A 25201-nucleotide genomic window follows, 5' to 3' on the forward strand; every position below is an offset into this window, starting at 1 on the left:
AACAATGAATAAATTTGTCTTTACCTTTCTTAAATATAATTCAAGTTATTCATTAAATTGGAGACTAGTATTATAGAATGAGATTAATACAAGAGTAATACATCTAAGTTATATTCTGGGAAATTTATATATGCAGCTCTTCAGCATTAAGTTAGCTCCTTTTTTTGTGCGATACAATATCATTATTTATATGCATCACTACACCATCAGATCTATTGCATGTTCTACAATTAATATACAAGGATACTACAATTAATATACAAGGATACTACAATTAATATACAAGGATACTACAATTAATATACAAGGATACTACAATTAATATACAAGGATACTACAATTAATATACAAGGATACTACAATTAATATACAAGGATACTACAATTAATATACAAGGATACTACAATTAATATACATATAAATAATAATATCACTTATGCCTTCATAATTATGTAAAATATAATATAACCATAATACATAAGATATTCGAATTAACTTCATACTTGCCAGTCTCTCAGATAATGCTGCTGCACATTGCAAAACTTAAATAGTAAATTAGGCAATCATCTATGCTATGAAAAGTATAATAATGTAATTGAGTGTTTCTGTAAGATTATTGATATAAAGCAGCGTTTTTCATCCTATGGTCTGCAGGCAGACTTGATAAAATTATTCATCTATTGGAATTGATATTAGTAATGTCCATACGGGTTCAAGTAAAAAACTTAAATCTTAGGTTCACCTTAGATCATCGAGAACAATGCAGAAAATTGCGATCCTAAATATGGGATATCATTGAATTTTGCCAAAAACTGCAATCCTAAATATGGGATATCATTGAATTTTGCCAAAAACTGCAATCCTAAATATGGGATATCATTGAATTTTGCAGAAAATTACAATCCTAAATATGGGATATCATTGAATTTCGCCAAAAATTACAATTTATTGACTTCTCTTTCAGCCACCTCGTTGGGCACTCTGCCTGTTGTGGCCTTTGCCTTTGTATTATTTGTATTCAGAGTGAATAAAAATCTTCTATATTATGCCCCCCCCCCGTTTCGTTTAATAACGAAAAATGCCACAGTATAACATTGTGGCCCGCGTACTTTATAAAATGTTTCAATATGGCCTGCTATGCCTCAAAGGTTGAAGACCCCTGCAGTAGACTCTCGCTAATCCGGTACGTATTAGACCACGGTGTGCCAGATTTTACCGAAATTGCTGGATTAACTTTGAAGAAACCCATTGAAATAATATATGAAATTTCGTGCAAAGACATAGTCAGGACTTGATCAGCAATTAAGAAATATTAGAACGTGTTAAGGGGTTAGGGCATCAGGAGAAAAGTGACACCACACCACCTAAATATCCTGGACTACTGGACGTGCTGGATTAGAGCACGACCGAATTCTCGAGAGACTACTGTAGTTGAATTGAAATGCTCAAATAAAAATTTATCAGATAATTGATATATTTTTAGTTTTGCTTACCGTTATTTTTGGAGATTCTGCAATCTAAATCCTAAAGGAAATCTTGAGGATCGGCGTGAAATTTTTTTTCATTACAATAACACACATTACAATTACATTAACAATAAACACTCTTCGGTCTGACACAAAGATGTTGTCTACCCAAGCCTCCTTGACCAATCCAAAAATGTAGCTCTTTTTTTTAGAAAGAAGGAAAAGAAACCCCCTTGATTTTTTTCAGCCGGGGAGGGAGTGTTAAAAGAGAAACAGAAAAATCACGTGATTCAGAATGCATGTCATTCAGCATTCATTTCAAACCCCACTTTTTTTTGTCATATGGTCGTATGGTTCCAGTCATAGATTGCAAATGTATATGTTGTTTGAACCAGCTTATAGTATTTCATTCAAACAAGTGGGAGACAAAATCACAATAAGAGCTCTACTACATTCATTTTAATTAGTACCAGTGTCTCTTCCTGTCGATGTCTCCGCTTGCCGATAGCCATCTTGCCATCCATTATACTGTATACAAAAGCTTACACCAAAGCTGTCGTATTATCGGCTCCCATAAAAGCATTTAATACTGTGGAATGAGACATCTGTTTATGCCTTCACTCCAATTTTCATTTCGGACAGACATTAGGACCTGCTGTTCTCACTCCTCCTCCTGCTTTTGCCCTTAGGGAAATACTGTTTGAAAATGACCCTCCCTGAATGATCGCTTTACAATGTCTCTTCTTTCTTTGTCGGGGAAGAACTGGCCCTTGAGAGCTGCATCTTGTAAATTGTTCTTTTCTTTCAGTTCCCGTTTTTCTTCCATAACTCTTATACGTACAGTATACATAAAAAAAAAAAAAAAATTGCGGTTAAAAAAAAAAAAAAGGAGAGCAGATACTGTACTTAGTTCAAGAGATTTGTTGATGCGCATGTAAATTCATATGTAGGATGAAGCACACAACTATTTGGAGGCCCCCCGCTCTGCCGAGGCCCCAGGCGCGGGCCTCATGCGCCTGTGCGGTAATCCGCCACTGGGAACACCAAGTTTTTTTCTTAATCCAAAGGCACAAAAAATATCCAGATTTTGTATCAACAAAGATTTTACTTTGTATTGTATCAAATTGCCAATTTTTATAGGATAAAATAAAAATGTAAGCTAATGGATAACCTTGCATATGAAGAGCTTTCTAAGCTTAGGATTTCCAAAAAAAAAAAAAAAATGTAAGTAAATCTACTACAGTAAGTCAATGGGTTACAACGTGCTTAAAGAATATTAATGTTTCTCAATTTCATCAATTATCAATTTCTTCTCAGAAGTCATATGTAGTATAAAAATTGTATAATTATATATATACAGGATGTTCAGTTTAAAACTATACTACATTGTATATGCCTTCCAGGTGAGTACAATTTTAAACTGAATGCTCTGTATACAGTGCAGGGTTTAAGCTACACTGCTCAAAACAATTAGGGGAGCAAGCAAAAAAGTGAAGAAAACCGTGCGAGACAGCCCTGTATTGGCATACAATGGATAGTACACGCGTATCAATGCGCAATACAGAAAAAAGACGTAAAAAAAATTGGAATTAAGCTTTAATTCTTTGAAAATATGGAAAAAACATGAAAAGATGATTTAGGGCAACAATTTGGTTACATGTAAACGATAAAAAAAAAGTACTGTTTAGACATGGTGCATGAGTTTTAACAGGGCGTGTGGTCTCCTCGAACAGCTAAGACTGCTGCACACCTGTTTGCCATGGATGCGATGAGGTTATCGATCAGACTTTGGGGAATATTGTTCCACTCCTCAAGAAGTGCAATCTGCAAGTCTCGGACAGTAACAGGCGGCCTTGGTCGCCCAGCAATGCGTCATCAGGATTCAGGTCAGGAGAGCACGCTGGCCATTCCATACGCTGTATTGTTTCAGCTTCAAGCATGTTCTCCACCAGACGAGCTCTATGCGGTCGGGCATTATCATCCTGGAAAACAAAGGAATCTCCAATGGCTCCAGCGTAAGGGATGACATGAGGTCGCAGTATCTCGTCTGCATACCTTCGGGCCGTCAAAGTGCCATTCCGAATGATATGCAGGTCCGTACATCCGCCTATGCTGATTCCACCCCCATACCATCCAACTAGCTCATCTGTATTGTGACCTTTCATGAACGAATGTGGGGGTTATTTCGAGTGCCCCTGTTCCTCCATACCAGAACACGTCGGGTGTCACACTCCAGACTGAATCGGGACTCGTCTGTAAACAGCACTTGGCTCCAATCATGTTGCTCTCAGTCTCGATGTTCAGCAGCCCAACTTCTTTGGGCCGCACGGTGGCGTGGGGTCAACGGAATGCAGACCATTGGCCTACGTGCATAGAGCCCTCCCTCATGAAGCAGATTACGTACTGTTTGGCTGGACACCCTTCGTCCTGTTGCCAAGAGCAACCGTCTTTGCAGCTGTGTAGCATTCTCTGTTCTGTTTCGACGGGCTGTTAACCGTATATACCGGTTGTACAGCCGCTACATCAGTTGCTGTAGTGGTGCATGGCCGACCTTGCCCTGGTCGACGTCTAACATTTCCTGTTTCTTGGAATCGATTCCACAGCCTTGCAACAACACTTCTGGTGACTCCAACAGCGTCTGCGACACTACGTTGTGTTTGCCCGGATTCCAGTCTGCCTATAACATGCCATGCCATGGATTCCGGTAAATCACGTTGTTGAGACATCCTCAAGTCACCTTGTCTCAAAAAAAATACTGCGCAATCGAATTTCACAGTTACGGCAGTAAAACAGACGTTTCTGCAACATCCCGATTTCTGCCCTTATCTCTTTTTTCTGGTTTTTGACGTCATGAACTTTGATTTGCATATGAAGTTTTCTTCTTCCATTTCCTGCTAGGCTTTAAATTATGGATGATTCATTACATGTTACTTATCGGTATACATCTTTGCGTAATTTTGTTAAAACCATGTGCTCCCCTAATTGTTTTGAGCAGTGTAGATAAAAAATTCCTTTAGCAAAGAAGGAAAAATGAGGGGAAAAGCTTTAGCAAAATGCTGCAATGCTAATGATTTATGGTTGAATGTCTTCTCGTTTTGCACCTCCTGCATGCATTTTTGCGAAAGTGGCTACTACTGCTTTTGCATTCTAAGTTTTTCTTTCGCACTTTGCAAAAAATGCAACCGTAGCTTAAACCTTGATACAGTGGTTGCTCATTATAAGGACCTCCACAGAAAATGGACACTATACTGGAAGGTTGTTATATTGAAAGTTAAAAAAATCGCTTTTAAAGAGAATTTCATGTTTGGATGAAGAAAAAAAATATCATTCATTTTGTTATAATGAAAGCAGTTGCAAAAAAGATCCATCAGGTTAGAAAATAATAAAATTGTAATAATTAACTGCATACATGTACCTATGTATATGCAATTTAAGGTTAAAGGGTGTTGTATTGAGCTTATTTCAGTCAGCCATGTGGAATGAATGTAAACAAGGTGGTGTTGAGGTGCATGAAAACATAAGTTTGCTTGTCTGAATATTTTCTCTTATATTAAGAAAAGTTATTCATATTGTAAATGCCCATTAGACAAAATGTTATGTTGTGGTCATAACTTTTCAACCCTTTCTTCTCAATCTGGATTTTGAGAAACCCAACCTTGAAAAATGGAGCAGTCAGCCACACACAAGTATTTATCATACATCCTATTGTGTCTCTCACCATTAGAGAAGCAAATTATATCAAATTCCCTCATCATCGAAGGTTAAGGATGGATATTGTTAATTTTTTTGCAAAAAAAGGGGCAGAGCAGACTTGAGTGTGGATGTTGTACTGGATTAAATGGTTTTTGCAAGTCGTTATATTATACAAAAAATAACATGATATGAATAGGAAAACATTTAAGACTTATTGTACCAGTTGTTATAATGGAACAGTTGATGGTCATTACAACGAGTGTCGACTGTAATAGATTATACAAAAAACATATATACCTTTAAAATACTGTCTAATTCTTTTGATATGATACAGGTCAACATTTTCACTGTCACATATACTTCAAATGTACATATAAAAAAAGTAAAAAAAGTGTCTCCTCAATCTTACCTGTAGTAAAGAGCAAGGTTAATGTATTCTAAATAATTTAATGAAGTTATGTGTTGGTATTTAAGGCCAAGGCAAACTTCCAAACCAGCAGCACTATGGGTGCTAAATGGCATATCAAGACCTTCAAATGAATTGGGATCCATGCATCGAATACACATCAGTCCTAGAAAAATGTTTCCAAACATTAGGTTTGAAAATTTTCATTTGTTAGATATCAATAACATACTACTGCAAACTAGAAAAAACTTACATCAGTCAGCACAGTTGGTTAGGGCTGGGGTTACCAGATTCTGAAACTGAAATGCGGACACGTGTGTATGCACCCTTGGTAACATCACTTACATGTGTTAGCAACAGATGGCAGCACTATACCAAAAATAGACAATTGTTTTCCAACCAAAGCAGATCTGCTTTATAGTATGATACATACAGCATTTTTCTTGGGTATGCTTTTAAACCAAGGATATTTAACTGATTTAACTTTTCACAGGCATTGACAAGATATCTTGCTTTCTTAAAAGCCTTTTATTTTAGCAATGACAAGTCCAGATACACCGAAGAACTGATTTCTCAATGAACTCATTTTCCTATCATTCTTAAAAATTGGAAGAAGGCCTGGTTCATAAAAAAAGATATGACATCTTACAGGGGTACATTTCTGCTACGCCAATTAAAGAGTTGAAGAATCAAGCATTGAGCATTATTTAATCCATTTTTTTTCGTTTTGAATTGAAAAAAAGGAAGAGGCAACCCCTGAGCTGTCTTAATGCATGAGCCTACTCGGCATAACCCAGGATCTCAGGTGCGTGGGTAACTCAGCGAGGGGCAGGGGGGCAGCTGCTCCTCCCACCAGAAGAGAAATTGAAATGTAGTTATTGTCACACAGCACAGACGTATCAATTTAGTATCAGTTTGAGTAATGAATATTGTGACTAGAGTAGAGCCATCTGTCGTGAAATCTTAGAACTATTTCACTGTTCGCTGCTATTCTTGCACTCTAAGACCCCAGATGGCTTTGGATTCTGAAATGTTCTAGTAGCTTTTAGTAGTGACGCATAATACACAAGATAGTTCCAGACTTTCTAGCTCACACTTGTAGTATAAAAGGTTCAACTAGGGTGTCAGTTTACCAGTGTGTTATTTAGTTGCACTGAGTAATAAGTTCTTAATAAGTAAACAGTCATACAATTTCATGAGAAGTATAGTAGGTAGTAGTACTGTAAATCAATTGTAATTCCAATTCACATTTTCCTTTTGAAGCCAACAGTGTGTGCGCGTGTGTGTGTGGCAGTAATTAATATTAATCATATTGTGTTTTGATAGATAATAAGTACAAACCTTGCAAACCTGCTGTAGTCGTGACGTGTGTGACGTGGATTTATTATAGCATCAAATGGATATCAGGAATTTTTCTCAAAAAGATCATTCTCATGATAACTTACCTTGATTCTATTTTTATTCCATGATTTCCATGTCTAAATACACTGTAAGTGAAACTAATATGAGTTGCCCCCTCTAGTTCAGATCCTGGGAATGCCCTTGCTCAGGTGTAGAGGGAGACTCCATGGTATTGAGGTCTGGTGCTATGTTTCTGAAAAGTGGTGGTAGGTATGAAAATGATTTATAAATGATATGATTTTGAAAATTGGTGGACTGTTATTTCTAGACAGGTAGAAGGGGCAGTGCCATCTTAATGCATGGGTCTACCCAGGCACGACCTGGTGGCCTCAAGAGAGAGGGGTCTCAGAAAAATGGAAAGTAGTTGAATTTTTTGGGAATTTGCCAGGTAGGGGGTTCAGAAAAATCACCTGGCCCAGGGGGTCCCCATGATACTCTTAAGATGGCCCTGAAGTCCATCTTAAGAGCATTAAGGAGCCCCAGAATAGCAATTTGCCTGGAAAGGGGAGGTTCATGATGCTGTTTGTCTATGATTTTTGAGATCCCGGACAAATGCGTCACTTGCCCGTGGGAAAATTTGACCCTAACATCTGAGTTTTGTGGAATAGTTTCATCTGTTTTGCAGACTTTAAAAGAAAACATTGTATGGTCAAATGACAGAAGTTTGCTTTACTAAAATTAATTTAAAAAATTAAAAACTCACTTAAAGTGAAATGGAATCTTCTTCCTCAATGTTGTCACTATGAAATTCTTTGAGGAAATAAATTTTAAGTGACTTACTTTTTTTTTTTTTTGCTATGCATATAAGAACGTTCTTATCCTTCATCATTCTAATGGTGTAAACTTATTATATGTATGACAAAAGCAGAAGAATCTTTTAATGCTGCTGGTCATTGGATAAAGATGAGTTGAAAATTTTTTTCATACTATGGGAAGTCTAGCTTCTTGAAAAAAGTATTGATATACCACAGAAAAGGTTTCTTTCCCCTATGGTCAATATATGTCTATTCAGAAAAACCGACAGGGTATTTGAACCGCACAGTCACCATGTTTGTTTATCAATGGCTTTCCTTTCACTGAAGAAAAAGAGGCTGATAGATAAAATTATTGTTAATTGAATGCATGTGTTCAGATCAGCTTGAAAAACTTTTTTTTCGTATAGAAAAGTCAAGGCCATCTTAATAACATTGTAGGCCCCTAGGCCACATGATTTTTGTGAGGCCCTACCTGGCAAATTCTCAAAAATTTCAAACAGTTCTCATTTTTGTGTTAAGACAGCACTGGTATAGAATTGTTTAAACTTGGACAACCCAGCGATCCTCCTAACCTAATTTGAATGCCATGGTGACTGCTGGAATTGAGTTGAGGTAAGCGTGGATCCTGAGGGAAGGGGACGATCGCCCCTCTTGAGAGCCAAAATATATGGGGAAAATTTGTCCCATAAAATACGGGATGATCGGATGCTCCTAAACAATTTGTCGCTTCTTCGACACATTGCCCTAGATTCGCCTACCTCTGCTTCATTCACAGCTGAAGATGTCTGCCTATGCTTCATTTGTAGCTGAAGATGTTTGCCTTCACTAAGACACAGATCCAGAGAGAGGCGGTGGGAACAACCATCCCTCCTAAGATTCTAAAATTCCAGTTTTTTTCGTCATACTTAAAAGAGTGTTTCCAGTGCCCGAGTGATGTTTGAATGGTGATTGGTATTGCTTCAGCAATATGAACACATATTTTCCGGTGTCACTGTGAGATGACAGTATGTGCATTTCATGTCATGGGATGGAGATGTTCATGAAAATTGAGTGCCACTCGTAAGATTACATTTGTTACTTGCTTCATGACAGCTGATATGAAGGACATTAGTGATGATAAAGTTTTTAAATAGGTAAAGCTGTTTAAAAAGGCAAAGAGAGCATGCATAATGAACCAGGCAGGTTATGTGTAATCACCTATTGGGAGTGCATTTGACATCAAAATTCACAAAGGCTTCTTGCCTTCCTTAAGCAGTTTTACCCATTCAAAAAATTTTGTAATTTGTACATTCAGATTGTATATTCCATTGATATGGTGACTGATCTTTGAATTTTCTACATTTCTTGCAGTCAGGGAAGCAAGTTACAGACTTGAAAAATATTCCTTGTACTTCTCACCTTTTATATGTTTTTAAGTGAAATTTTCCTTTTATTTGTTTGATACATGTCATGCAAATAAATGAGGAAAGGCCTCCCCTAGTAAAATGAAATGAAACACTCAGAATCTACTAAACATATATGAGAAGAATGCACATGAAAGAGGGCAGAAGAGCAAGAGGTTTTGGATTGATGAAGAAATAATAACAAAACTGAAGACATCTGTTTTTTTTTTTCGTTTTTCCTACCCTTTTATTGAAAGAAGCAAGAATTTGGACTGGGAAACCAACCACCACCCCCAGAAAAATGGGATAATATAACATCTCAAAAACAATTTATTTAATATTTCATTAAAAAATTAAAGAACCAATGGAATTAAACAACTAAATGAAAACAACAAATGCAGTTAAAAAACTTTGAATACCTGGAATATAATCTCTGTCAACTTCACTTATGTCACTCACGGTAAGCGGCATTCCAGATAGTTGCTTCCATACAGATTCAGCCAAGTTTAAACCAAGAGGACAACCAGTGCGAATCGCTATCCCCATAAGAGTACCTAAAATAATTTAGCAAAATTCAAAGAAAGTATAAAATTTGCAAATAAACTTACATTATTACACTTCAAAATATAAATTTATATCTGTTACTCGACATTATAAACTTCATTATACCAAGGAATTTAAACATTGAGATGTGTATAGAACTTTTTGCTGCAGGATTCAAAAGGAAACAGTCTTGATTTGTTCCAGCTTCTTCTCTGCCATTGGGTGTTAAAATTAGAAGCGGTAAAGAGCCATTTTGCAGTTCTTCACACATTTCTGCCACTGATTCACAATAGCCACCTCCACAATCATCAACACTTTCTCCTTGAAACATAAATTGTTTTTATGAAATTAAAAGCGAACAAATATAAATTTTATGATAACAAAAGAAAAACATCTATGTACTTTGTTAGAAAATTAAATTAGGAAATATAGAAGAAGCTTTGTATAGTCATGGTCATATCAGGAAGTATTAGAAGGTTTTTAATAAATCATGATAATTTTTTTTCAAGTATGGTGCTTGTATAGTCTTCTTATGACCATGAACACTATGAAAACAGTATACTCAAAGGAAAATAATTGCGTAGCACTCTTAGGATCATGATTAGATTTGGAACAAGCATGCAAGGTAATTTCTTTGCTTTATGCTCAGTTTGAGTCATAGAGCACACATCAAAATGACACCATTGTTCCTTTACTCATTTTTTATGTACTTATCTATCAGTATAACTAAAGAAAAAATAATTTTCATAAGCAAAATTTAAATCATTAAAAAAAGATGTCAATTGATCAATATTTAAAGAATGTGAATACATGATTAATTTAATTATAATATGCAACATGTAGGCCCAACACCTAGAAAACGATATGATATATTTTTCAGAATTTTTAAAAAATAATAAACTGTGATTGTTGTGATTGGCAAAACAAGGTCTAAGTCAAGGTAAAAATATCTTGATTCACATCATTTTTACCATTTCTGTTATTTTGAACAGTAGAGCATTGAACAATGGTTTGAAAAAATTGTTTAGGTAATTTTATATGAGTAGATATGACCTTTTTTGCCAGGCTGTGTACTAACATATTTTACTGCACCTTCTGTGCAAGCTTCGGGAAGAGGTGTGATCTGTGGTTGTTATTTCTGACTAGGGTAAGCAGTAAAATGAAGTCTGTTGACTATTTTAGCACACTCAATGACCATATTAACCCATCAATGGATATTTTTTCTCTGAAGATGATGTAATGTTCCAGAATGACAATGCCAAAATATAGTATTTGTCTCAAACTTTGAATAAGTGATTGAAAAAGCATGAGTCGTCATTCTGACATTCATGAGAAGTTTTTCCTTAGAAATTGATGGCAGCAATCTTTGACAGAGATGGCAACATTCTTTGAACACATTGCAGGCATTAATTACTCAGAAATAAACATCAAGTTTGGTACACAGTACATTCCGGCACACACAAATTTGTTAGAAGTTCCCAGAGGAATGTTCACAAAGTGCGTGTATGGTTTAGTAGCTGTAGTGTGTTTTAGCATGTGGAAAGTGACAAAAACCAAGAATTTCAATTGTAGAAATTTAAAAAATATATATTTTTTACTGAAAATTGCAAAAACTTCAATATTTACTATGTAAATTTCTTTTAGTGAAATAAAGGCAGCACATGCACAAAATTTACTGACAAGCATTTTTTTTTATAGAGGGATTGGTCAGAAATTTAAATTTTTTTAATTTTCCCCAGATATTTTATGAGGGTGAAACTGTTTCATCTAAAAATTTAACCTATCACCTTCCTCATCTTTTTCACTGATTTCTTATAAGTTTAAAATAGATACAGTCAAGTCTCCATAATTGGGACAGCAGCCTTACTTGGGACAATCTGGGACTTTTTTAATATGTTGGTAGCACTGATGGTTGTTGCAGGTTACATTTGAAGCAGGCAATCACGTTTGCTTGTTGTTGTGTTAATATTTCATGATAGTTTCAGTAGTGTAGAATGTGTTTAGGTCAAAAAAAAGTTTTCCGTGTGTTTTCCCAAAAACCTGTAAATTTTTTTAGTGGATTACTTAGGTTTGCACCACAGTTAAGTTTGGACTCTGATTTAGGACAATGTTAGGTAAGGTCTCCCCTATAGAATGCCAGTTCAATCTTTTTTTTAATCACCATTATTGTTAGTTACAGCCCAGCTTGAATAGAAAGAAAATAAAGTTTCTCTAAACTTGGGACTGTCCCCTGTCAGCCAAATTACATGGAATTACACATTAATTGTACGGGAATGGTCACAGATGCTAGTACAGCTGTTCACATTTCACGTTATGAGAACTTACACTAGTAAACAAATGCATTCTCATTTTCTGGTGTTAATGAGATAGATCAGGGGTGGCCGCACGCGGCCCTCAAGGTTATTTTGTGGCCTGCGACAAGATGAAAAAACTATATTATACTTTTGAAAAACTATTATACTCTTTTTAAATAAAATAAAAAACAAATAGGCAAGGCACACAAAAAGAATTTGACCAAGCTGCAAGTAACTGACATCAACTAAAGAAACAAAAAATCCCAACCAGAAAAATTTCAAATCTCGAGAGATTAAGTTCACCGCGTTTGAAAAATTGGAGGAAAAGATACACCAACACCACATTTCTATCGTGAAGTACTTGGAAAAAATTTCACAACCATGAAGAAATCAAAGTCCAAAATCCAGATATCAGTGGAAAGACCACACATAAAGGATCTACTGCTGCTGCTGAACCAGACATGCATCTCGTCCATATTCCTCTGTGGAACTTCTAACGAATTGGTACATGTTGGAATGTGTGTGTATGTGTAGTGAACTTGACGTTAAGTTTGCTGCTGTGTAATGCTTGTTATGTATAGTGCTGCCATCTGCCACCAATTTTTTCTAACTATAGGTAAAGTGTAATAATTGTATTGTTGTAGGCCTGCTGCTCTCTCTGGCAAGACTTTTTAAAGGAGAGGTTTGCAGCCCCGTCTTCAACCCGATACTCTCTGAAGTATCCAAAATGCTCGATGCTCGTGTCCAATTTCATGCTTGCGACCACTTGATCAACCAGTTAAACTTGATGTACCAGTTAAACTGGTACAAATTATATTCAAGGATTGAAATCATCCTGATTTCATGCACATTTGTATATTAAACTTGCTGTAAGGATACTCTTCTTTGGAAGATAGGTACAGACAATGCTCGCGTGACTGCAAAAAGGTTGAAGATCTCTGATCTACTGATTTTGCTGAATCTAATGAGTTGCGAGAGACTTAGAAAAAATCTGATGTCTCAAACCCAAAAATTTTCGAAGTCCAGTTTTATGGACTTGCGAAGTGGGTCTCTCCTAACTTTGACAAAATCTCTGGAGAAATTCTATCCAGTGAAGAGCCAGAAAAGCCCAGCCTTACTTATTGACGTATATTAAATACACCTTCCTAGGCTGTTTACTAGCCCATCTGTAATCCCAACATCAGCTCTGAGAGCTGGGCATGGGGGCAAACATTTGTTTGATCTAGTAAGAAATTGTAGTTCAGGTTGCTACTATTTTCGCAGTTTCTTTCTGTGCTGATTTCACTGTCTATGAGAGAATATTAAAATACTTTTTTTCAAAAATGAAGAGTTCAGTTAATAATTCATTAATAATTATTTATGATTAGTATTTAATTAAATGAAGAGTTTACTTAATAAATCCAGTCAAAAAATGTTTGTGGCCCATGATACCATAGCAAACAATCCTTCTGGGTGCAGCTTATATGCCAGAGTTTTTTACCTGGTGCGGCTCCGAGACACTGTGCCTGAACACTATGTTGGCCCTTGAACAGAGAGAACTTGGCCACCCCCTGACATCGATGATGTATCAATAAATGAGATAAAGGGAATTGTGAAACCTCTTAGCATCTACAGAGATCGCTAAACATTTTTCCTGCAGCTTTTCAAAAATTTCAATGTTTCGTTCTTTGTTCATTCCTATCAGCCAAAAAGTTGCTACACACATTAATATTTTTAAGTTAGTTTAAGTTTTTCTACTTTATGTTTTTCCAGTTTTTTTGTTTACTTCTTAAGTTCATTGTTTCCTTTTTTGAATGTATGCTGTGATGTGTGATATTTTCTCAATGCTAAATGCTCTATTGATCTAAATGATCTAAAATGCTCTGGGTGTCCCAAGTAAGCAGTTTAGATATAGAAACATTAACATCTGGGATTCCAGATTTGAATCTTCCCTGAGACTCCAGTAATAAACATTACAACCTTGTGAATATAACCAATATAACCAACACATTCTAAAGCAGAAAGCCAGACCCAGAGATTCGTGACGTCATCGAGATCTGTCTTACGAAACCCATTTTCCCAAGATCGTTTTCTAGCAGCACCACACACGCCGATATGTTATATATTTGACCCACGTTGCTATAATTTTTCTCAATGTTATAGAAACCGACGCCGAGTTAGTAAAGACTTGAGCACTTGAGTAGACAAGTTTATACTTATAATTCATTATTTCCAAGTATCAATTAGGGCCAGAGTTTTAATAAAAACTTAAAAATATTTGAAAAAATTGCCCTTTGACCTCAAAACTTCCCCAAGGGCATAAAATACATACATTTGCATAAAAAATACAAAAACTGATCACAGAAGGTGTTTAAGGCTCAATCAAAATCTTATGAAAAAAGCACCACAAAACAACATAAATTTGAAAACAGCAAAAAATGTTGGAAGAAAAGAAATTTCTGAATAAAAAAAGAGAAAATATCACAAAACAGACAAAAAAAGTTTTAGTAAAGTTGGGAAATTTTGCAAATACTTTGTAAAAAACAGGAAAATCTGACCAAAGAAAATAATTTAGAAATAAAAGAAATTAAAAATGAAACATAAATTGCAAAAATAAGTTTTGTATTGAAGGAAAATGTTTACAAGGATATCAAATGTGTTAAAAAAAATTTTTGAGTCAAATATTGAATTCAAATTCACCTTGCTCAGGAATTTGAAAAAGATTTTCTGTAACGCTTGTTGCCTTACACACATAATTTTTCATGAAATCAAATGTGTTGGATCTAATAGAATGACAGCTCTTTTTTAAAAAAAAATGGGGGGGGGGGAGGATATTATGAACTACTAGCTGTCAGTCTTATTAGTGATTTATAATATCTTCACTAGCATGCGGATATTCAGACTTGACATCAGCATTTTATGCATATATTTATTATTGATACAAGCATTTCTCGGGTGAATTTTTTTCTTATTGCTACTGAAAATTGCTCTAAGAAACTGTTTATCTGATACAATCCAAATTTTAGAAGAGATTGATAGAAGTACAGAAAGAAAACCTTGCCACATGGAAAAATAACCATTGTAAAGAGGTTGGCATAGCAACATAAGTTTATAGACTATTATAATTATTCTATGATATGCTATTCCATTTATTAACAATTCTGTTATTTCTCTTATAGAGTTGTTAATGAATGGAATAGAAAGCTTACCCTCAGGAGTAGTAAATTCTAACCCAATTGTCAGGTTTAAAAAGAAATATGATAAACATATTGGGATAAATCAAGAAACTCATTGGGATCTGCTTTAAATCATGGTCTCAGAGTTCGCTAAAAAAAGCACAAGAGAGTTCAGAAGTGGAAAAGACTGTTGCTGTTGGAATTTGATAACTTGGTGGTGTATACAAGCATTTGATGTGTTATAATTTATAAAGCTTGTCTTGCTCTGAAAAAATTCTGACATTTAACTGTGGCATGAGCAATTAAGTCATCAGAACAATCAACATGTTCAGAAGTTCCTCAGAAGTAAAGGTATGTAAATTCAATTTAGTCAAAATTTTTTGTGATGCATGTGCATACTGTAAAGTGCATAGACTCAGTTTTGGTACCGGAACAACTAGGCCAACTACTGTTGTTGAACTGATCCATGCAGATGTCTGTGGGCCAATAATGGCCCTCACAAGGGTGGGGCTGATAGAACCCAAAGCAGAATGTTTTGCACTGTTCTGCAATGAGCCCTCTGCTGACTGGAAATGTTCTGCAGTTCCCATAATATAGTTTTCTACATTTTTCTTAAAATCTTCCCGATTGTTCTGCAATAGCAATGATTGTTCTGCGACTTACATCACAGATTTCGGCATATTCTGCTTTGGGAGGCTGACAGGATCCCAGCCCTAGGGCCTGGGACGATTCTAATTATTTTTTGTTTTTCATGTTATAAATTTAGATGAAAGGGCCTGTGAAAGTCTGGTCTGGGAGGACTGGTTTGGGATGTGGGAGGCCAAGGGCCAATTCCTGAAAACACTTGGATGGAAGCAGATACTATGTTGTATTTCAAGGATGACTTCTCAAAGTACAGGTCGCTTTACTTCTTGTAATGAAGTCTGAAGTTCCTTCCAAGGTGAAACACTTTCTAGCTGAAGTATGAACTTAAGGCCATACTGTTAAAGAGCTATTAACTGATAGTAGTCAGAGTTCAAAAATTCAGAAGTTGAACCCATTGTAAAAGAGACTGGCATGATTCATCGAACCTTAATGCCACACACACAGCAGAGCAAAATGGAGTGATTGAAAAGGCAAATCGAATTCTTGTGGAAGCTACCAGAACTATACTACATGATAAGTAGCAACTACACTTTGTAAGTAGTAATGAATTCACTTTTGATGATGCAATTTTTCTCTTTGACGCATGACATGTGACACCAACCATACAGGCACAAAAAAGCTGAATGTATGACATGCGACACTGACCAAGAGAAGGGGTTAAGTAATTTTTGCACAGCATTTTTGATTGTGTAATTATTAAAGTCACAGTCCTCACCCCAAACTGTAATAGCAAATTCTATAATTGGCAGAACCCAGCAAAATATATTATTCGAAGAAAGATCGGGAAGATGAAATTTTTCAATGAGTGGATTCTAATATTGATGAATTTCAGTTTATTATTTATTGCATGGCTCCCACTCAAAACATTTGAAAAAGTAGGAAAAAGCCAGACTAAAAAGTAGGATGGGAGAGGCAAGGCTGTAGTGGGTGGGGGGGAGGGGTGACTTGAGGGTCTGGTCCCCCGAAATTTGAGAAAATGACCAAAAAAGGAAAAAAGATGGCCAAATCTATTTTTCTTCACTCTTCACTTTGTCCCCCCCCCCCCCCCCCCCGAAACGAAAGTGGTCCCCCTATGAGCATAATTTCCAGGTTACGAGCCTGGGTACCCCTCTAGACAAAATAATCATAGCATAACAAAAAAAAATTCCTAACAAATTTTTTTAATTTAAAAAAAAATTTTCATTAATTTTTTTTAATAGCACTATTTCAGTATCCTATAAGATTGACTCAAGACAAAGCAAAATGACAGAAATGACTTGATTACAAGAACAATTTTCAGCCAAAACACTTAGCAACCACAGATAATTCTTTTCTCTCTGTCCTCACAATAAAAATTACATTTTTTTGGAGTCTTCCACAGTCTTATCTGTCAACTTTCTGCAACCACTGCACACAGCAAATTATGAAGGCATGTAAGATTTTTAAGAATGACGCTCCTTCAAGACCACTTTGAAAAAAAATAGTGCAAAATATGTAAATTATAAAGTCCAATAAGAATAAATCAAGGGGTGGACCAGATGGTTTTACTGCCGCTGTGGTCATAGTGATGGACTCACATTGCAAGGTCCCGGGTTCAAACCCCACCGTGGTGGTCGGTTGAAGTTGGTTTTTTGTGGTTCCCAACTTCAAGGCGTGAATGCAAGCCGATCTCATCTTTAAAAAGTCTTGCCACAGAGAGTGAAAGATTTACAAATAGTACTTGTACAAATGTAATTCAATCATAACAAATCACTCACTTCACTTCTGAAATGTAGATGGCAGCACTGAAAAATCAAACACAACCCTACATATGCACTCAGACTGTTAGGTACACACACAGTTACACTTCCCGCACAACTCAATAGGTAGTAAATCGCCCGTAGATGGTGATAGACCTGAGTTGTGCTTGGTTTGAAAGATGATTTTACTGCATTGCCCATCGTTTTCTTAAAAGGATTTGTTTAAATTTTAGTGCTCAATGCCAGTGTCATTGTTTTTGAAAAATGAAGTATTTTCATTTCTAGCTCTTTGCTGCGTCTTGTATACATTGTTTATGCCACTGCATGGCCTAAAAATACAGAAGACAATGGAATGCTATTGGGTAGCATCAAAGTCACCAAACCCAGAATAGGCCTATATATCCAACTGCTTTGTAATATGCCAACTGTTCTTTCACCTATACCCAAAATGTGCACCATAATTTTGAATGATGATTGCTAGTTACTGTCCAAGACTATGAAAAGTAAATACAAATTTATTTTTCCCATCCAGACAGAAGTTTTTAATGACTACTCTACTTGTTGAACCCTCAAACTAAGCAAATAAAAAAATAAAAACCAAATGGTCCACATATGGTCGTTCCCAAATACCTTGAAAAACAATAAAATTTCTGCTTTGGCAGAATCATTAATTGCAATCTACACACACACACACAACATTTGTACTATTCGACAATATATCGATGATTCCCTTCTCAATTAAAACCAATTACATGAATTTTGTAGACAAGATTTGGTAGGAAAAGTAGGAAAAAAACTAGAAAGTAGGACTAAAGTAGGTGGAGTGGGAGCCCTGCTTATTGCCATTGCTTGAGATTTCCATTTAAGGTTTTTATTAAATGTAATACCCAAATCAGGGATGCCAGAAGTCAGAAATGATTGGTGTTGCTCAAAGTATATGCGAGTCATTTCTCTATACAGGCCATAATATTTGCATATATTTTCATCTGACCATATGTCCCTTTTTTGAAGTAGAGTGTTCCGTTTTCTTCGAATCTATTTGATTTTAGCGATGACCTGTTCTTCAACCTACTTTTGTAGTAGTGGAAAGATTTTCATTACAGCAAAATGTAACAAACCTATGTAGAAGGGGGTATAGAGGTCCTGTGTCTGCACAAGACCAGTGCCGTCTTAACTCTTTACCTACCAGAGGGGTGCAAATCTATGGACCCTAGAATTTCGGAGAGCTTCTTCGAGACAAATTTCTTTCCCCCCATATTCATTTCGTCTATTCTTCTGCTGCACATTGTAGAACCTTTCGCAACAATGACTGGATTACTCGTAGAAAGCAAAGTATTTCAACGCTCTCTTCTCCGACCAAACAAAGCGAACGGGTATGAAAAGAAGATTCGTCTTTCTTCACACAGTAAATTTCCCGTGATGCAAAGTTTTGGCTACTTATGCTATTTGACATAACCAACTTCGCCAATCGCCCTCATCAACGGCATTTTGTGACAGCAGAAATCGGATTAAACTTATTAATCGATAAAGATTTAAGAGGCTGAGTGACAAAATATTTTACGACCTACTGTTTTAAACAGAATATGTATCAAGACAAGATGACTAAAACTAGAGAAATGTAAAGCTTAAAAATAATCCCTAAACTAATCACATTACAGAATTGTGTGGACCATTGGCGTACGCAGGGGGGGGGGGGAGTTGAGCCAAGATTATAGTGCAGGATATTTTGCAGGAAAAAAAGTAAAAACCCCTCCCCAGAAGGGAAAAAAATCTGAAAACCCCCTCGAGAAAATTCTGCGTACGCCTATGTTGTGGACATTATCTATTCAAGAAGATTGCTTATAACTAGTAGCATGTCTGTTAGTAGAAGACAGAGTTTAGACTATATAAACATCCCACAAACTTTTAATCCTTATTTATCACACAATGGAACCCAATACCAGACGCATTGGTGGTCAAAAAAAGGTGCCCTGGGAAATACACGAGAATAAAGGTAGATTTTCTCTAATACAACACCTTTGCATTTCCCAACAAAATACTTATAGAGATCTCTGAATTACACGCCACTTGGGGTCAGCTAGCTTTTCAGTCCAAGGAGCCTCAAAGCTGTCTTTCACAATAACTCAAAACTTATTCACGAGACAAAAAGTTTTTCTTTTTTTTGCTAGTAAACTACACTGTATTATGCTTTTCTTAGTTTTACTGAAGAGCCACGTGTACGTACCCACAGAGCCGTAGTTCTCCACTCCCAATCTATGAATCGATAAAAAAAAAATCCTCTTTTTTGAAAAGAATTTTAAATACCGTGTTTTCAGATAAGTAAGGACCTCCCAAACTCCAATCGCAGTAGGAAATCATTCAAATCATTTGAAGCCCCGAATCTTTTCACCATAAGTCTTTCTGTTTTCAAGAAGTCTTTCTTTTGCAGTGCCCTGCCCGTGGGCGAATATTTTCCTTAATCCAGCCGTTGTTTTGATACAAACAAAACGAGAGCTAAAAATGAAAAGAGATGTCCAAACACGAAAAAGCAGCAGGATAACAAACAGCACAACAAACCGATGGTGAGAGCCACAACCCAAATTCTGCTATTGTTACAAGCACATATGTATTGAGTATAGGCCAAGCCAATTTTTCTTGGAACTCGCCTGTATAACAGCCCTTACTTATCTTCTCATACATGTATTGTCCACTTTGCGATAGTGAATTCTTCAAGCATCTCAACCTTCTGTCAAGTGGATTAGAAGCTGAAAATGTTGGAGACAAGGAGTGGTGCTTATCAAAATCTATTCTAGTTTTGTTATCACCAATTTTAAGCCGGCAGGGCAGTGTTTCTCAAAGTGTGCGTTGTGGCTCCTAGGGGGTGTTCCCACTTTTTTGTGAGGGGCGTCACGACGAGCTGGAAATACTGAGGTGTATGTGTGTGCCTATTTATGCTTTGAAGTGGTTCTTTTATGGATGTACAATATCTATATTAAATTATTTTGCGAGCCACAGATGAACTATGAACAGGGCAAGGGAGGCACGAGCATGACCAACACTCACTAGAAAACATAATAAACCCACTAGAAAATATTAATTTAAAAAAAACTTCCACTTTCTGTTGATTTTTTTTTCTCTGTAGGTGTGTGATATGAAACTTGATTGAGAAAAATTTCCTTTCAGTTATAAATTTATTTTCCTAAAACCATTTTCAAGGAGGAAAAGGATAATTTTTTTCTGTGGCTCATATTTACCTATGAACCTAGACAAGTACAGGGAATTTTTTGTATTTTTGTCTGAACTGAAAAATGGGGGGGGGGGAAAGGTGAGTAAAATAAAAAAATATAAATATATATAATCTAAATTCATCTAGTAAAACGTTAAGGCAGAAATATTTCATAGCACCAATTTTACTCGCGGAATAATAAATGAGTACGGTACATATATCAAGTCGATTCCACAGTGCGTAGCGCAAGCAGTCGCCTAAGTTTAGTGACGTCACGAGCTCGTGTTGCGGCCTTGAAAATTCTCTAGTAGATGTTGGCATGACCCTCACAAGGGTAGAGCTGACAGGACACCAGCCCCGGGGTCCGGGATGATTCTTAATTCCCCCCTCCCGCATAAGAAGGCCCGTGATGCAAGAGATCCGAGCCAATCTGATTCAATATGTGGGGAGGGAGGGGGGGGGGGGGCATTGCCACGAGTGACGAAAGGTTGAGAACCACTGCAGTTGGATGTGGAAGATGGAATTCGCACTAAATCCAAAACAAATAAAAAATAAAAATTTCCCTTTCAGTTTTACCGATATTTAATTACTTTTTTGACGGAAACATCTTATTTTCTTGGTGTGCGTATGTTTTGCTAGAAAAACACAAACAGCTAGAAAAAATAGGGAAAGATCGAACTTCGGTAATCTTAGTTCTAGAAATCATTTGAAATTGTACGTAAGTTAATTAACAATAACGACAGTGATGTGCAAATACAATAATATTTAGTTGTCTTTTTCGACATTGATTCCTTCAAAATTTAATGGGTCCGATGTACAGTGCATCTGAACTTTTTGAGTGTTTCATAAAAAATGTCAAAAATAAAATTTTCGTAAGTTTTTAATTAGAAAAAGAAATTAAGATATTCTGATGTATTTAAATTAATGTTCTTTTTTTTCTATTGTATTACGGAAAAAATTCTTCGACTACTAATTAAACCTATAGCCAAAGCGCTTGCCTCTTCAAGCGCTTTGCCTATAGCTAGCTGGCGGATCTTTTACTAGTTTCAAAGAAAACGAAATAAACCTTCAATGAAAATCAGAATGTTGGCGAAATTTCAAAAGATAGTAACCACGCGTCTTTCTCAAAGCTCATCCGAGGTATTGTCATTGTCAATAGTCATTCTTTCATAGGTAACTAGCTTTGAAATAATCATCTTTCTCCGGCAAGAACCCCACTCAGCAGCCGTCAACAATCCGTCACTGCGTCCCGCCCACGGAATAAAAGAATGTGAAATGCCTATCCCCCCTACCTCGGCCGGCTGGGCCGGATCTGGTAGTCTGCATGACGGGCCGGATCGGCCGGATATAGTAGGGAAAGAGTTAATGCATGGGTCTACCTGGGCACAGCCCGGGGACCTCAAGAGAATGCGGGCCTCACAAAAATAAGAACCAGTTGAAATTTTCGAGAATTTGCCAGGTGGGATCTCAGAAAAATCGCTTGGTCCTGGGGCCCATGATGCTCTAAAGACGGCCCTGCCCAAGATAATCAAAAATTAAAATTATTTTTTTGAATAAATTAAAATATTGAAAGAAAATACCTTTATGTGCTATATTTTTTTATTTCTGTTAATTTAAAATGTTTTTTGAAGATAATGAATTCAAAATGTCTCTGGAACAGATGCCCTGTGCCCCCCACATAAAACTGTGAAACTCTATTATAAACTAATAAAGTGGTGGAAAATGGGTTTAATCATCAATCAATGATGGTTTTGATTATCAATTTTTAAAACCATGCTGGTGCGTATTCTGAAATGAAATAGTTCTATCGTATGTATTTTACAGTTTTTAATCAATGATTAGATTGGATTTTTTGTTGATGATTTAGTTGAATTCGCGTTTCAAGTTCTCAGATAATTTAAATTGACAACCATCACCACACAGCAACGTTGCTGGTCATTTGAGTATAATGTTTCAGAATATTGGGGAAGCTTAGATTGAAAGCAGAAAGTACAAATACATAATGCAGGGGTTGTCGAACTGTGTGCCGCAGCACGCTGCAAAGGTTTTCCGAAGAGACTGTTAAACTGCTATGGGGAGCTGCGGATAAGTGTTGATTGGGAAAAGAGGTGCCGCGGATGGAAAAAGTTTGAGAGAACCCTTGACGTAATATCTAAGTGTATAAGAGGCCTCACACATCCTCCAACGCTGCCTGCGCTAAGATCTTTTACGGGTCCCAAGCCAAGTGATTTTTCTGATGCCCTATTAGGCAAATTATCGAAAGTTTCAACCAGACCTAAATTTTGTGAGGCTCCTCTTCTCTTGGACCCCCAAGCCATGCCTGGGTGGGCCCATTCTTTTTGACAGAACTCCTGCCCTTACCTAAGGGACCCGGTGCGTCTCAATAGTTTTGGACATAAAAAATATTTGCCCGATTTTATATATTTGGGAAGGAGGAAGGAATCGGCATCCATTATTTCAAAATATACAAGAATGCTCTGAAACATCCAAACAAAAAATGTTAAATGCACAATTCAATAAATTAACACAAAAACTGGCGAAAATTCTGCACTGAAGGTAATTTTAAACAAATGAAAGAAAATAAAATCCTGAAACTGATAAAAAAACTGATTCATCAAGACAAATTTTGGACTTGATGAATCACAAATAATTGAAAGAAATAATTCCTGCACCAATAAAAATTCAGAATTTATGGGGTAAAATTTCAGAATTGTTGAAAGAAATAATTCCAGAATTGATGAAACTTCAGAATTAATGCAAGAAGTAATTTCAGAATTCATGAAAGCCACCAATAGTTTACCGTGAGTGCGGGGCCACAAATCACAGTGCCCAGTGCGACCTCTCCTGTCGCACACTCCTAAGAGCGGCTTTCACTTTCACAGTGGAAATCACTTTCTCTCATTTCTCTTTAACAGCCTCAACTGTTTTTTCCACTGAGAGCAAAGCAAGAATCGGGGAACGGGTGCCGAGACTAAGATGAAGAGATGCTTTGCTAGCCAGTGAATATCTGTCATTTAAATTTTGTTGGCTGGGCTATGCCCTCACATTCCGTAGGCTGGGATTTTTGGTGGCCCCAAGCAGAGGCGGATTTAAGGGCGGGTATACCAGGCGCACACCCTGGGCCACGTAAAGCTCAAATGTTACACCTTTTCTAATTTAAGGGGTCCAGTATTTACTTTTGTGTCTGGGGCCTCAACTGACATTTACCCGCATCTGCCCACCACAAGCAAAACTTTTCACTGGCCCTTCTGTAGTGAATTTGAAAAAAAAAAAAAAAAAATTATGGTAATTGTCCCAGGCATGTTCCCATGTCAGCCCTACCATTGTGGGGTCAAATGCCGAACTTGGCGGTAAGGAAATCGGGCGTCAACATCTGCCCAATAATTTTACCGATTTTAAGAGTTGAACTTGAAAGTTACTGGCAACATTCCCAGTTTAAATGACAGCGGATGGGTTTCCTACAGTTAATTACACAAAAAAAAAACCAAAAAAAAATATATCATTTAGATAAACGCAAACTTACGTGGGGTAGAATCTAGTTCATCAATATGCCACTATGAAATTTTTTTGAGACATTCAAAATCCTTTGAACTTTGAAAAAAACAAATCTTACACATTTTTTTTTTTTGCTCACATAAAAGCATTTCATTATTCCAATAGAGCAAATTGGTGATTACTATGCTATCTGACATAAATAGTTCAATCTTACACGAACAGCAAGGAATGGTTCGATTCTCTACATACAGCTGGTCATCCGACAGACATTGAGCGGGAAAAAAAATTACACACCATAGGAAGTCCAGTCAGGGCCGCAACTAGGGGGGAAGAAGATGGGTTTCGTGCCCCGGGCGCTACACCCAAGGGGGCGAAATTTCATTCTGAAACCTCGCCTTCAACATTACAAGGAGGCGTCAAAATGCACGCTTGCCCCAGGTGACCAAGCATCTAGTTGCAGCCGAGTCCAGCATAGGAATCTGTATTGCTGTATAGTAGAAACGATTTTTCTCCCCATGTGGTAGGTATACTGTATATCTATTCAAGAAAACAGCCAGGGAATTTTAGCCACACACTAATTGTATGCTATCAGTGGCTCTTTTTTCATTGAGTAAAAAGGAAACCAACAGCTTCAATATTGTTAATGGAATGCATGTGCTGAATGGGTCTGCAAAATGATTTTTTCCTCTCCCTATAGAAATATTTGGTTCCGAGGAAAAAAAGCTTATTCCCCTTTGAAGTTATGCAGCTTGGCGAGTAGCACAGATGTTTTTCCAGTCTCAAAGGAACGTGGGATACCGAGTTTTCTCATGACATTATTGTCTTCAGGTTATTTTCTGTGGTGCCGACAATGGCAAAGCGTGAACACGCAAACAACAGGGTCATCTGGATGTCAACAGAGAGCCCTGAAGCAGTAGGATATTTTCGGGAAAAAGGGACGGAGAAAGTACGGAAAAACATTTCCCACCCCTGCTGTATTGTTTGGGCCTCATGAAGATGGATACTCAAAATATATGTATCATATGAGTTAGACTACAATATCT

At 36.7% G+C, this 25201-nt stretch overlaps 1 protein-coding gene across 1 annotated transcript in view; it reads right to left on the reverse strand.

Moving 5' to 3' along the window:
- HERC2 (E3 ubiquitin-protein ligase HERC2) overlaps positions 1–25201 on the reverse strand; it is a 645607-nt gene that overhangs the window by 16906 nt on the left and 603500 nt on the right. The window contains exons 77-79 of the mRNA XM_089238586.1: positions 9773–9967; positions 9523–9657; positions 5569–5731 (exon numbers count right to left, since the gene is read on the reverse strand). Coding sequence (XP_089094712.1) covers positions 5569–5731; positions 9523–9657; positions 9773–9967 — 493 coding nt within the window. The remainder of the gene's footprint in view (positions 1–5568; positions 5732–9522; positions 9658–9772; positions 9968–25201) is intronic.

This window comes from Pholcus phalangioides, unplaced genomic scaffold (assembly GCF_987345545.1).
Source record: "Pholcus phalangioides strain wild (caught in Gottingen) unplaced genomic scaffold, Ppha-v1.0 ptg000011l_1, whole genome shotgun sequence".
NCBI lineage: Eukaryota > Metazoa > Arthropoda > Arachnida > Araneae > Pholcidae > Pholcus > Pholcus phalangioides.